This window comes from Neoarius graeffei, chromosome 3, assembly GCF_027579695.1.
Source record: "Neoarius graeffei isolate fNeoGra1 chromosome 3, fNeoGra1.pri, whole genome shotgun sequence".
NCBI lineage: Eukaryota > Metazoa > Chordata > Actinopteri > Siluriformes > Ariidae > Neoarius > Neoarius graeffei.
Genome location: NC_083571.1, coordinates 79,936,825 through 79,952,866, shown reverse-complemented (window position 1 = coordinate 79,952,866; position 16,042 = coordinate 79,936,825). Strand labels below are relative to the sequence as shown.

The 16,042-nt window shown below is 40.2% G+C and overlaps 1 protein-coding gene across 1 annotated transcript; it reads right to left on the bottom strand.

Moving 5' to 3' along the window:
* Nucleotides 1-2: 2 nt before the first annotated feature.
* srd5a3 (steroid 5 alpha-reductase 3) lies at nt 3-6,722 on the bottom strand. Its single transcript, XM_060917429.1, has 5 exons — nt 6,509-6,722; nt 6,259-6,410; nt 3,656-3,847; nt 1,426-1,551; nt 3-1,221 (listed from the first exon to the last, which is right to left on the bottom strand). The coding sequence occupies exons 1-5, from the start codon at nt 6,709-6,711 to the stop codon at nt 962-964; spliced, it is 933 nt and encodes a 310-aa protein (XP_060773412.1). The 5' UTR covers nt 6,712-6,722; the 3' UTR covers nt 3-961.
* Between the last annotated feature and the right edge of the window lie 9,320 nt (nt 6,723-16,042).

Genomic DNA, 16,042 nt, shown 5'->3' with positions numbered 1-16,042 from the left:
GGTCTGAAAAGGTGCCGTTTTGTATTTCTTACAAACGTTATGATGGCTGTTATGTGATACTGCTGGTGTTTATTTGGCACGCTGTCGACTGTGTGGTTACAGTTCAGGTTTAGTTGGATTATGTATTGCTAACATACGGAGCTGAGAGTGCCGTCACATGAAATACGTGACAGTTGGTATAATACACAGATTCCAGCGTACATAACACTCCTATGTAATGACAAAAGTGTGGTTTTGTCTTTCCTACATGTTCTAGTACTTCACAAGTTATGTCGTCAGGGAGACCCCAGTGTCAGTCATACACACATTCTGGGAACTTTTGCTTTCAGTCAGTTCTAAAGTGCCTTTCCTAAAGAAAATGCAGAGCGATCAGGCAGTGATCCTAAGAGGTTACTAGGTGGCTTCTATGACTAAACAGATGGTGGTTGGAACCCAGGTGGTTGCTTGAGTGTTGCTAGGCAGGTACTATGGTTAACCCAAGCGATTGTTAGGTAGTTGATTGCTATTTTACCGCAGGTGGCTGCTCGGTGGAGAATGCTGTATAATTCCAGATGGTTATGTGGTTGCTGTTTGGCAAGGCAGGTGTTGTAGTATCCCAGTTGGTTCTAGGATGTTGCTAGGTGAAAGATAGGTGGTTGCTATCTTGTTGGTAGACAGGTACTATGGTATCCTAAGTGGTTGTGAAGGTGTTGCTTGATGGTTGCTGTATTCCAGGTTGTTGCTAGGTGAAGGGTAAGTGGTTGCCTTTTGAGTAACAAAGTTGAGCATTTTCATACAACAGAGTGAGAAAGTGATGATGATGATGAGGAGGAGTATGGCTCTTTTCAGTGTGTTCAATGGCAAGTTGTAGATTTGATTACAAACTGATGTCCAGACTACTTTGTCTTCCATTATATTGATCTTTCCTCCATTTTTGCATATTTAAATTGCACAATTTCAGCAGGTTTACAAAAAAAAAACCTTAGAATAAGAATGGAATGATGGCTTTGCGGTCAGATGGATATGCTTTAAATGTGTTTCTGTAATATTCATGACAGAGGTGAGCCGCCAGAACTTGATTACAGAGAACGTAGAGCACCACTAGCCACCATGTGACAGAGACGCAGCCACAGCACACGCTCAGGGCTGCGTAGATCAGCAGTTCAGCCAGGTAGTGAGGACAGGACACGAGCTCGAACCAGCCTCCACGTGGTATCCTGTGGGCGAAAGTCTCCAGCCGACCTGTAGGTAATTAAAATCTATTGAAGATTAAAATATTAAAACCTACCAACACAGAGGCCTCTTGATGTCTCCAATGATGTGTGGTGATTTGTTCATAAAACAGGAAAATACAATACTACCAGTTATATTCAAGTTAATCCTCGTGCCCTTGAACTTTCCTGATTCCTCATTAATCCGATATCTAGTTAAGACATAAGTTGTTACCTGAGGTGCTCGTGCGCAGGCTGGCCAGCAGTGAGAGTGAGCGGTGCTGCAGCAGTGAGGCCCAGAGGAACAGCAGGACTCCTGCTATGTGCCATATGAACTGTGAGGAGGTCAGAACAGAGGTCCCTGAAGAGAGAATGAAAACAACCACTTTTTCAAATCTGTCTCAGTATATATGATATTTAGAAACTTTCTAAACACAATGCGTCAGGTTAAGTCGGTGTTCCAGCAGGGAAATTAATGAACAGTACTGGACTCACAGCAGGAAAAGTCGTCTGCATTTGGGCACCACTTGCAGTTGAAACCAAAAGTTTACATACACCTAAGCTAAAGATACTCCATCTCAGATTTTCACATCTCCACACATTTCTTTCAGCAAGTTGATTAAGGCATCTACTGTGTTCACAGCAGACAACGTTTTGAAACTACTGATTAGAGACAGCTTTATTTCACTGCATCAGAATTCCATCCATCCATTATCTGTAGCCGCTTATCCTGTTCTACAGGATCGCAGGCAAGCTGGAACCTACTGAATGAACTGAATGTTCATGAACTGAATGTTCTGTTGTATATGGATTTGAACATTCCAGCACAACTCGGCACTTTCCCATCGTTATTTCTAGAAGATTTCTGCAACGATATCCAATCTCGGTGAATAAACAAGCACGGAGTCAGATGAACCGAAATGACCCAGATAACTGGGGTTCCATGCACGCCTTGCCCTGGGGCAAGGTGCAATTTATTGATAGTTTTGTGCTTGATAATAAAATAATTTCCCCCCTGCTTTATTAATTCATTTTGGTCGTTACTAATCTCATTATCTCTAGCCGCTTTATCCTGTTCTACAGGGTCTCAGGCAAGCTGGAGCCTATCCCAGCTGACTACGGGCAAAAGGCGGGGTACACCCTGGACAAGTCGCCAGGTCATCACAGGGCTGACACATAGACACAGACAACCATTCACACTCACATTCACACCTACAGTCAATTTAGAGTCACCAGTTAACCTAACCTGCATGTCTTTGGACTGTGGGGGAAACCGGAGCACCCGGAGGAAACCCACGTGGACACGAGGAGAACATGCAAACTCCACACAGAAAGGCCTCGTTACTAATGATGTATATTCATTTTAAGGGATTACATACACTTCAATCTGAAGAGCATCTTCCCAGCTGTGAAGCATGGGGGTGGCAGCATCACACTGTAGGAGTGTTTTACTAGCAAAGATACTGCTGTACTTCAGAAAATAGATGGCTTCATAAGGAAGGAGGATTATCGAGAAATACTGAAACAACACTTCAAGACATCAGACGGAATTAAAACTTGGTTTGCAACTGGGACTTCCAGCAGAACAACGATCCTAAGCATACCTCTAAAGTGGCTGCAAGACGATGGCTCTTGGCTATTATTCTGAAATTATCTCTTACAGAAGTAAAGTAGATACCCTGATGATGGGAAAAAATCAGTGTGTATGTATTTGGTCGAGTAAAATTTTGGCTTCAACTGGATGTATGTATATAAAAATTCTGAACCATGTTCATCTATACGTATTTTTAAATCATGTTCAAACTTACTATTCGAATTTTAATTTGCATCTCCCATAACCCGGTATCGTCACGTATTTTAATGTCGTGTCACGTATTTTCTTATATTTGCCTTCCGGGTTTTTATATGCTGTTCTGTCCCATGTATAACAAGTGTTCCGTCCCGCAATACCATTTTTGTGACATTTATTTACATAATGTATAATCTTACCTTTTTTGTTCCAATTTCACAGAGACATCCGTCACGTCCACCATTTTATTAATCGGTACTTGCATTAGTCATCCCGCCTTTATAGATGAACCCGTCCTGCCACGTATGATAAAGTTAGAAGAAAAATAAAATATTGTTTAGTAGTTTTATTGTCAAAACACGGGATTTCTTTGTGACGTCACACCGAGGTATATTCCGTAACTAAAGTTCCAGGCTTTTAGATCAATTTCGATTGAAAATATCGTGAATATAACATTAATACAATGCGACGGGATATAATACTGGATAATCAAAGAATATATGACAGTGATACGTGTGAGTACAAGATGTTAAGTATGAAACCCCTGAATATTTAGAAAACGTAACATTGTTGTAACGTACCGTCCCGTTCCGGTTCATACTTTCCGTACCGGGTTATGGGAGACACCGTTTTAATTTATTTTTTAATGTGAGTGATCACAGGAACTCATACTCACCTTCTGTAGGTAGTGAGGTGTTTAAAGACAGGACAGTCAACCCTAGTAGGATGTAATAGCTGAGACCAAATGCATATTGAACAACATTGATCAGTCCGTTAGAGAAAATGCTGACCCACAGACACTCTAGCAAGCGCCTGAGGGAATGGGTCCACAGCAGAGCTTGTAACACCAAGACTGTCAGCTTAACTTCTAAAATGGAGACACATATGGTTATATACAGTGGTGCTTGAAAGTTTGTGAACCCTTTAGAATTTTCTATATTTCTGCATAAATATGACCTAAAACATCAGATTTTCATACAAGTCCTAAAAGTAGATAAAGAGAACCCAGTTAAACAAATGAGACAAAAATATTATACTTGGTCATTTATTTATTGAGGAAAATGATCCAATATTACATATCTGTGAGTGGCAAAAGTATGTGAACCTCTAAGATTAGCAGTAAATCTGAAGGTGAAATTAGAGTAGGTGCTTTCAATCATTGGGATGACAATCGGGTGTGAGTGGGCACCCTGTTTTATTTAAAGAACAGGGATCTATCAAAGTCTGATCTTCACAACACGTTTGTGGAAGTGTATCATGGCACGAACAAAGGAGATTTCTGAGGACCTCAGAAAAAGCGTTGTTGATGCTCATCAGGCTGGAAAAGGTTACAAAACCATCTGTAAAGAGTTTGGACTCCACCAATCCACAGTCAGACAGATTGTGTACAAATGGAGGAAATTCAAGACCATTGTTACCCTCCCCAGGAGTGGTCGACCAACAAAGATCACTCCAAGAGCAAGGAGTGTAATAGTCGGCGAGGTCACAAAGGACCCCAGGGTAACTTCTAAGCAACTGAAGGCCTCTCTCACATTGGCTAATGTTCATGAGTCCACCATCAGGAGTACACTGAACAACAATGGTGTGCATGGCAGGGTTGCAAGGAGAAAGCCACTGCTCTCCAAAAAGAACATTGCTGCTCATCTGCAGTTTGCTAAAGATCATGTGGACAAGTCACAAGGCTATTGGAAAAATGTTTTGTGGATGGATGAGACCAAAATAGAACTTTTTGGTTTAAATGAGAAGCGTTATGTTTGGAGAAAGGAAAACACTGCATTCCAGCATAAGAACCTTATCCCATCTGTGAAACATGGTGGTGGTAGTATCATGGTTTGGGCCTGTTTTGCTGCATCTGGGCCAGGACGGCTTGCCATCATTGATGGAACAATGAATTCTGAATTATACCAGTGAATTCTAAAGGAAAATGTCAGGACATCTGTCCATGAACTGAAGCTCAAAAGAAGGTGGGTCATGCAGCAAGACAACGACCTTAAAGGAACAGTCCACCATATTTCCATAATGAAATATGCTCTTATCTGAATTGAGACGAGCTGCTCCGTACCTATCCGAGCTTTGCGCGACCTCCCAGTCAGTCAGACGCAGTCAGACGTGCTGTCACTCCTGTTAGCAATGTAGCTAGGCTCAGCATGGCCAACGGTATTTTTTGGGGCTGTAGTTAGATGTGACCAAACTCTTCCACATTTTTCCTGTTTACATAGGTTTATATGAGCAGTGATATGAAACAAGTTCAGTTACACAAATTGAAACGTAGCGATTTTCTATGCTATGGAAAGTCCGCGCTATAATGACAGGTGTACTAACACCTTCTGCGCACTTCGGCAGCGCATTGATACGGAGCTCAGATATCAATGCGCTGCCGAAGCGTGCAGAAGGTGTTAGTACGCCTGTCATTATAGTGCGGACTTTCCATAGCATAGAAAATCGCTACGTTTCAATTTGTGTAACTGAACTTGTTTCATATCACTGCTCATATAAACCTATGTAAACAGGAAAAATGTGGAAGAGTTTGGTCACATCTAACTACAGCCCCCAAAAATACCGTTGGCCATGCTGAGCCTAGCTACATTGCTAACAGGAGTGACAGCGCGTCTGACTGACTGGGAGGTCGCGCAAAGCTCGGACAGGTACGGAGCAGCTCGTCTCAATTCAGATAAGAGCATATTTCATTATGGAAGTACGGTGGACTGTTCCTTTAAGCACACAAGTCGTTCGACCAAAGAATGTTTAAAGAAGAATAAAGTGAATGTTTTGGAATGGCCAAGTCAAAGTCCTGACCTTAATCCAATTGAAATGTTGTGGAAGGACCTGAAGTGAGCAGTTAATGTGAGGAAACCCACCAACATCCCAGAGTTGAAGCTGTTCTGTACGGAGGAATGGGCTAAAATTCCTCCAAGCCGGTGTGCAGGACTGATCAACAGTTACCGCAAACATTTAGTTGCAGTTATTGCTGCACAAGGGGGTCACACCAGATACTGAAAGCAAAGGCTCACATACTTTTGCTACTCACAGATCTGTAATATTGGATCATTTTCCTCAATAAATAGATGACCAAGTATAATATTTTTGTCTCATTTGTTTAACTGGGTTCTCTTTATCTACTTTTAGGACTTGTGTGAAAATCTGATGATGTTTTAGGTCATATTTATGCAGAAATATAGAAAATTCTAAAGGGTTCACAAACTTTCAAGCACCACCGTAGTTTTTGTAATGTTATCTGTATTATCCTTAAAGTATATCCATTAAACAAACAAAAGGTACCAGTCCAGGCAGCCTTTGGTTGTCCAGTCAAAACACCAAGAAGATCTGACAGGAAGTCAGGGAGCTGCTTCTCGAGGACCACAGTGCGGATGGAGAAACCCAGGAGAAGTCCATTCCAGAGGACAGACACGGCGTAGAAATGCCAGAACCACCTCCAGGACGGACAGAGGACAAGTTAATACACTGGAGTAAAAGAACAGAGGCGATTTATGACCCAGAGAGATAATAATTAATGATAAGCATTTAGCACCTTTTCGGAACATAAACTAAGGGGAAGAGTCTGGGCTGCTGGGTCTCTGCTTTAGTTTTTCCGTAACGAATAAGATCCTGGAAACTGTGCTCGAGGTCTCCCGGTAATTTTAGAGAGAATTTACAGATAATGAAAGCGACCAGAAACACTAACGCTAACAATAACCACGCAGCGTCAAGTGTCTGAATGGGAACAAACATCATAGCAACATGACGGGGTTCGCTGGTGAAACATTCCGCCGGAAACAAGGAGTTGTGATTGAAGGTTCCGGGGAAATGCGAGTAACTGGGAATAAACTAAACAACCAGTATACAACTATATTAGTCTATATATATATATATATATATATATATATATATATATATATATATATAGTGTCTCACTCGTGAAACTTAACACGGTGGCGCTAAGATATGAAGTTTATGTTCTGTATATTATATGGACACATTAAAAAAAAAAAAAGCCCACAAGTTAATCAAAAGCATTTTAATGTTGAACCGGTTCGCCATCTTGACAACGCGTGTCTATTTTATTTTATTTTTTTAACAACTTTATTTCAGTCACTGAACATTCACAAGAAGAGACAGATTGGATGAACTGAAGAAAAAGATAAAATAAACAGATGATAATAAAAAATAAATACATAAACGCACATGCTAATAATAAAAAAAACAGTAAACGCAAGGTTACTGAATAAAAAAATCAAGTAAAGACATACTGTAGCGTATATATTAATCATTTTAGCTGCTTTTTTGTTTTGTACAAGCAAAATTGTTGCAATGTACTGCTCCGTTTCAGTCTTGAGCACCAAGAAATGAGGCTTCTTATTTGAGAATTTGCATTTATAAATGTGAAATTTGGCAACAACGCGCATCTAGTCAGCAGGAAAACACTGGGAGTGACATCATTGGAGTGAAATATTGGGAATTATTAGACACACAGGACACTTTTTCGATGGAATAAAAACATGTTCTGTTCCCTTCTAGCGGGCTTCATTGATTTGGTTTGATAGCGTGCAATATTGCTAGCATATCGCTTGTCCTACGTGTATTACGTCACTCTACACAATGGAGAATGAGCGTTGAATATGGTTTACGACACTGCATGGTTGTCAAGACAACATGACGTCACACGTCAGAGATGTAAAACTTCCTCGCAAGTGAATGACTGGGACAATTTGTAAACAAACATGGCCGCCAGGTTTGCTTCTTTAAATATGGAAGATTTTGAAAGAATTTTGAAAGAGAAAGACGTGTTGAACACTTAAAAGGAATGTGTATAATAATAATAATAATAATAATAATAATATTGGCTGGCTTTTTTCATGGTATATCAGATATATTCCATTCAGCTAGCATGATGCTGAACCCATCTTCGACTCGCTCAGTATCATGCTAGCTGAATGGGATATATCTGATATACAACTGAACGCCAGGCAATAGTATTTAAATATGTTACAGTTTTGGATCTCCATGTCCCAGATGTAGCCCGTATGAAAAATACAAGCGGTGTATTTCCCAGTAAAAAAGTTGTGTCCATATATATATAATATTATATATGAGGCTAAGTCAAAAAGTTCTAAGACAGATGTTATAATTTCAAAAGGAATTCAAAAAAGGAATTCTCCAATGGCAACATCGCTTGCAGAAGTGTTCAGACTTAAATGGAGAATATGTAGAGAAATAGCTTTATTTTCATGAATAATACACACACGAGGGTGTCAAAAAATTCTAAGACAAACGAGAAAAATCTTTATTTATGAAAATTATATATATATATATATATATATATATATATATATATATTAGTGCTGTCAAAAATGTCACGTTATTATTGTGTTAACTTGACTCAATTTTAACAGCGATAATTTTTTTATCTCGAGATTAACGCTCTGTGACATGATGTAGGTTTTTCATAAGCTTTTGAAACTGCCAGGAACTTAGGTTTCGTTTTCCCATCGGCGGCTCCAGCCCAACTTTGCAGTGGCTGTGACAAGACGTGTTATGCTCTGCAATAAAAAAAAAAACATTGGTACAAAGCAAGCCCATTCACTTTTTTATGCTGATAAGAGAATTACAATGGTTTTTCATGTGACAAAAATGTGCGATTAAATTGCGATTAATCGCAAGTTAACTATGACAGTCGCGATATTATTCGCGATTAAATATTTTAATCGCTTGACAGCACTAATATATATATATAAAATCTCTACATGCACTGGATATGAGCAATCACACACTCTGATTGGCTGCTCTATTCCAAGGCTATCAGCTCATATACCGTGAGTAGAGAAAAACAAAATGGCGGAGTGTGTTGCTGAACCAACCAAGGACGAAATAAAAACTCTACTTGAAAACAAAATCCCCAAAAAAGCAACAAAATGTGGAATGAAAGTATTTGATGGTAAGAACATATCTTTTTTTTTCAAGAATTATTATAGCATTTTTCACAAATTGCTACTGTCATTTCGCCAGTTTGTTTACATTCTAAGCGGAAATGATTTTGTCGGATGTTTTGTATAAAGTTTTTATTTATCAAATTTGCAAAAAATAAAAATGCTCTGTTTCTCAAAATCCAGTGAATGTGGACAGAATAAAACAGTTATTCCACTCAATCTCATCATACATGGCTGATAGCCAACTCGGTGCTACGCACCTCGTTGGCTATCAGCTCATGTACGACTAAATTTCATGGAATAACTGTTAAATATATCATATAAAAAATCTGATCAGTTAGGAACAAAAACTTTCAAATCATGGGTTAAAAATTCTTAGTGTTCCAAACAGAAAGACAAAACAAAAGTTATTGTAATGCAGTGTATCTAGTGTATATGGGTTTTTCTTCAACTCTGGTAATTTTTGTATCTCATCTCATCTCATTATCTCTAGCCGCTTTATCCTTCTACAGGGTCGCAGGCAAGCTGGAACCTATCCCAGCTGACTACGGGCGAAAGGCGGGGTACACCCTGGACAAGTCGCCAGGTCATCACAGGGCTGACACATAGACACAGACAACCATTCACACTCACATTCACACCTACGGTCAATTTAGAGTCACCAGTTAACCTAACCTGCATGTCTTTGGACTGTGGGGGAAACCGGAGCACCCGGAGGAAACCCACGCGGACACGGGGAGAACATGCAAACTCCACACAGAAAGGCCCTCGCCAGCCACGGGGCTCGAACCCGGACCTTCTTGCTGTGAGGCAACAGCACTAACCACTACACCACAGTGCTGCCGGAAAACATTTCTATATTTATTATTATTTTTTTGTTTGTCTGTCTGTTACACTTTTCATGCGAAGAGGAAGGAAGCTAGCTGAATGAATGAATGCTCAGTCATTCATTTTATTATATAATAAGATGCCTTTTACTCTAGGCTCGAACCCAGGACTAGGTCAAAGTCAAAAGTCTGAAAAACTATCAAAAGAGACAAAAATGTAATTTTCACCACAAAATAATGTTTTTGGCTGATAAAATGCTATAATAAACTACCCCAAATATATACACATTCTACCTGAAACAACTGTCAGATTTGATATTTGACCTCCTTTCCAAGGTCAGGTAGGTCATTTTCAGTTTTTAATGCACTAATGTTGTCAGCTGTTTACATGTACAGATACTTTAGGTATCACAATAAACACAATCTTCAGTGCATATTATAATGGAAATAAATTACAAACAGATGGAGCTTCTATAAAATGATACATAAGAAATTTCTCTTTAAAAGAGAACTGTATCATATTTGGTTGTCAGTATGTAAGAAGAGAAATTATCATCAGGCTTTTAAAAAGTGTAACTGGTAAATAGTGCAGTGAAAGTGTAGATTAGATGTAGTGTATTGTAGTGTACTGTAAGAAGAGTACCATTACAGAGCTGTGTGTCTGTGTAGGGGTAACTGTCTGTGAAGTGATTCGCTAGGTGAATATCGCTTGGCGCGAGGTGATTCAAATATTTAGACAGCTTTAGGAGCTAGGCGAATGTTGCAAGGCAAAAGACGCGTGGTGCGAGGCGATTGTCGTTCAGCGCGATGCAAATGGCACGAGGCTGTTAACGTTGTCAGTTTACGTTTGAAATAGATGAAGACTCGAAATTGTCAGTGACAATTTCAGATTTCTAGTTTGTTTTTGAATAAAAGTTAGATTTTTCTAAAATTTTCCAGATCAAAATGGACCATAGTTGAATATTTACCCATATACAACGTAAAACTTAACTAGCTAGTATGTCTGTTTTCATTTCTATTTTATTTTATTTGTAAGGGACTATGTCAAAGTCAAATCAGAGTCCCTTCCATGCCAGGATCTGGTCTTCCCAGGTAGTCTCCTATCCCAGTACTAACCAGCTATTTGAGGCGTATGAGTGCAGTGCCAATGTCCGTTTCCATAGCCCTCGGCCTCTCGCCTATACAGCTAGGGTTACAGTGGGGGGCTAGTCCTCTGGTAACCACAAGAGTTTGACTTCCCTACTTGCATCTGTATTGCAGCGTGCCTTGCCAGACGGTAGTAGGTACCATTTTTATGATGGTCTTTGGTATGGCTCGATCGTGACTAGAACTCGCGATCTCCTGGTCGAGAGGTGGACACAGTAACCACTAGGCCAGCTCGCAGTAAGGGACCATGTACTGTACAATATTAATGCTGATCCCATTGATACTACCAGACTACCTTATAGTGGCGATTGTCCAAAAAGTACCAAAGATTCAGCTCTGTGCTTCTGCATTTATGGTCTTGTACCGTACTCAAGACCAAGTTCAGATTACAGCCTTGACACTGTAGCCTCTAACTCTAACCCCACTGACTACTGATCTACAGTGATATTGTGATTCTCCAACATCATAATGAGGGAAATCTGATTTTGGTTCAGAACAGAATCAACAATCTGCTTTACTTTTCTCGCATTTTTCAGTTTCATAACCAACTTTTAGATTTTACTTGACTTATTTAAAGCCAGGCTAATTTTCCTGCAAGTTTCTCTAATACCGGATTGTTGTTGTTATTCATTGACTTTGCATTTGAAGATTAAAGACATGGGTAAACCTTTTGAAAAAGCTACATGTTCATTTCTTAAATATGAGTGTACAAAGGGGCGGCACGGTGGTGTAGTGGTTAGCGCTGTCGTCTCACAGCAAGAAGGTCCTGGGTTCGAGCCCCGTGGCCGGCAAGGGCCTTTCTGTGCGGAGTTTGCATGTTCTCCCCGTGTCCGCGTGGGTTTCCTCCGGGTGCTCCGGTTTCCCCCACAGTCCAAAGACATGCAGGTTAGGTTAACTGGTGACTCTAAATTGACCGTAGGTGTGAATGTGAGTGTGAATGGTTGTCTGTGTCTATGTATCAGCCCTGTGATGACCTGGCGACTTGTCCAGGGTGTACCCCGCCTTTCGCCCGTAGTCAGCTGGGATAGGCTCCAGCTTGCCTGCGACCCTGTAGAAGGATAAAGCGGCTACAGATAATGAGATGAGATGAGTGCACAAAGTCTGGTGGTACTTTTCTGTACTCTTATTCCTCATGTTATAAGTCAACATGAAAACTGCTGGCAAAAAGGAGCACCAGAGAATGTCAGAACGGCTCACTCTCACTTTTCCTAAATCTCTGGAGGACAACAACAACAAAGAAAAAATGCAGGAACATGGGCGATGGCTAAAGAACAAGGAGTTAACAACGTCCCTCATGATCCAAATGACTTCAGCCAGGGTTCTGATCATTACCTAGAACAATGGACTTGTGTTGTAGATGGAGAAAATGAATCGATTGACCCAAAGATGCCCTGGGGAGATGGTCTATTTATGGTACCAGAGCTGCAACTCCAAGCTTTCATGAGACCGTTGCTGTTTGGTTAACAATAGAAAGTCTGTGGTAAATACTGTGCCTGCTGGTGGAAACTTCTCTGTGTGTGTGTGTGTGTGTAAATTGCCAGGCCATGCGAAAACCCCAATTCCAAAAAAGTTGGGATGCTGTGAAACTGTAAATAAAAACAGAATACAATAATGTGCAAATCATAGAAAACCTATAGTTCATTGAAAATAGTACAAAGACAATAAATCAAATGTTGAAACTGAGAAATTTCATTGTTTTTTGAAAAATATATGCTCATTTTGAATTTGATGTCAACAACACATTTCAGAAAAGTAGGGACAAGGGCAACAAAAGACTGAAAAAATTGTGTAATGCTAAAAAAAAAAAAAAAAACAAGCAAACAAAACATTTGTTTAATTGGCAACAGGTCAGTAACATGATCGGGTATAAAAAGAGCATCCCAGAGAGGCGGAGTCTCTCAGAAGTAAAGACGGGGAGGGGTTCACCGCTCTGTGAAAGACTGTGTGGGCAAACAGTGCAACAATTTAAGAATAATGTTCCTCAATGTAAAATTGCAAAGAATTTGGGGATTACATCATCTGTGGTACATAGTATCATTAAAAGATTCAGAGAATCTGGAGAAATCTCTGTACGCAAGAGACAAGGCTGAAAACTGACACTGGATGCCTGTGATCTTCAGGCCCTCAGGCGACACTACATTACAAGCAGACATGTGTCTGTATGGGCTCAGGAACACTTCAGAAAACCATCATCTGTGAAAACTGTTCATCACTACATCCACAAATGCAAGTTAAAACCAGATATAAACAATATCCAGAGACACCGCCACTTTCTCTGGGCCCGAGCTCTTTTATGATGGACTGAGGCGAAGTGGAAAATTGTCCCGAGGTCTGATGAATCAAAAGTAGAATTTCTTTTTAGAAATCATGGACACCATATCCTCCAGGCTAAAGAGGAGAGGGAATATCTGGCTTGTTATCAGTACACAGTTTAAAAGCCAGCATCTGTGATGGTATGAGGGTGCATTAGTGCACATGACATGGGGAGCTTGTACATCTGGGAAGGCATCATTAATGCTGTATGATATAAACACGTTTCAGAGCAACATGCTGCCATCCAGACAAATCTTTTTTTCAGGGAAGGCCTTCCTTCTTTCAGCAAGACAATGCCAAACCGCTTTCTGCACATATTAAAACTGTATGGCTCCATAGTAAGAGAGTCCGGGTGCTAAACTGGCCTGCCTGCAGTCCAGACCTGTCTCCCATTTAAAACATTTGGCGCATTATAAAGTGCAAAATACGACAAAGGAGACCCAAAACTGTTGAGCAACTGAAATTGTATATCAGGCAAGAATGGGACATCTCATCTCATTATCTCTAGCTGCTTTATCCTGTTCTGCAGGGTCGCAGGCAAGCTGGAGCCTATCCCAGCTGACTATGGGCGAAAGGCGGGGTACACCCTGGACAAGTCATCAGGTCATCACAGGGCTGACGCATAGAGACAGACAACCATTCACACTCACACCTATGGTCAATTTAGAGTCACCAGTTAACCTAACCTGCATGTCTTTGGACTGTGGGGGAAACCGGAGCACCCGGAGGAAACCCACATGGACACGGGGAGAACATGCAAACTCTGCACAGAAAGGCCCTCGCTGGCCACGGGGCTCGAACCTGGACCTTCTTGCTGTGAGGCGACAGCGCTAACCACTACACCACCATGCCGCCCTATGAGACAACATTTCTCTTTCAAAACTACAGCAATTGGTCTCCTCAGTTCCCAAACGTTTACAGTGTGTTGTTAAAAGTAGAGGTGATGCAACACAGTGGTAAACATGCCCCTGTCCCAACTTTTTAAAAATGTGTTGCTGATATCAAATTCAAAACGAGCATATATTTTTCAAAAAACAATAAAATGTCTCAGTTTCAACATTTGATATGTTGTCTTTGTACTATTTTAATGAAATATAGGGTTTCACCGATTTGCAAATTATCGCATTCTGTTTTTACAGTTTACACGCCATCCCAACTTTTTTGGAATTTGTGTTGTACTCTAGAAGTAGTGTCAAAAGCCATCTCTGAAGCAGTAACTTACCAATCTCATGAAGCCAGATATTTAAAACGTATCTTGGTAAATGGAAGTGAACTGTCTATATCTCAAAAATACAATAATAATAATAATCATAACTGCAATTCCAAAAAATTGGGACTCTGTGTAAAACATAAAACCAGTATGCAATGATTTGCAAATCCTTTTCAACCTCTACTCAGTTGAATACCATATAAAGACAAGATAATGAATGTTTTACGTAAATACTCTCATTCTGAATTTGATGCCTGCAACACGTTCCAAATAAGTTGGGATGGGGGAAACAAAATATTTGGAAAGTTGTGGAATGCTTAAAAACACCTGCTTGGAACACTCTGCAGGTAAACAGGTTAATTAGTAACAGGTAAAAGGGGCATCCTCGAAAGACTCAATTGTTCACCGCAAGGATGGGGAGAGGTTCATCACTTTATGAAAAACTGCATGGGCAAATAGTCCAACCATTTACGAACGTTTCTTACCATACCATTGCAAGGAATTTAGGGATTTCATTTTTGACATTCCATAATCTCATTAAAAGTTTCAGAGAGTCTGGAGAAATCTCTGCATGTAAGGGGCAAGCGCAAAAAAACAACACTGAATTCATGTGGCCTTCGATCCCTCCTGCATGAAAAACTGACACGATTGTAGAAAGGAGATTACTACATGGACTCAGGAACACTTCAGAAAACCATGGTCAGTAACCACAGTTTGCTGCTGCACTTACAAATGTAAAGTGAAGGCTATCAACATCATCCAGAAACGCTGCTGAATTCTCTGGGCCTGAGCTCATCAGAGATGGATTAGCACAAAGTGGACCAATTGTTTTTGGAAATCATGGACATTGTGTTCTCTAGGGTAAAGAGGAAAAGGACCAACCAAAAAATAAAAAAAATTAAAGAAACCCACCACAAAATTCAAAAGCCAGCATCTGTGAGGATATGGGGGCGTGTTAGTGCCCACAACATGGGTAACTTGCACATCTGTGAAGATTCCATTAATGCTGAAAGGTACATACAGGTTTTGGGGCAACATATACTGTATCTAGACAATGTCTTTTTCAGGGCTGTCCCTGCTTATTCCAGCAGGAAAATTTCAAGCCACATTCTGCACAAGTTATAACAATATGGCTACATAGAGTGTGGGTGTTAAACTGGCCTGTCTGCTTCTCATTGAAAACGTGGCATATCATGAAGTGCAAAATACAGTAACAGAGAGACCCCAAACTGTTGAGCAGATAAAGTCATACATCAAGCAAGAATGGGAAAGAATTTCATGTTCAAAACTTCAACATTTAGTGTCCTCAGTTCTCAAACACTTACTGAGTGTTGTTAAAAGAAAAGGCGACACAACACAGTGGTAAATATTGCCCAGGCAAATACAATAAAAGTTTGTGTGAACAGTAAATATCTTGCCTTTGTATTGTATTTAATTGAATATAGGTCAAAAGGGATTAGCGAATCATTGTATTCCGTTTTATTTATTACATTTTACACCGCCCCTTTTTTTTAATAGGGGTTGTAAAATAGTTATGAGGGGCGAGCAGAAAAAACACAGCTTTTAAAGCCAAAGCTTTGTATAATTTTGGCATCCTAAAAGTTGGACATGTGTCTGCACAACACAGACCATGTCTTTCTTTT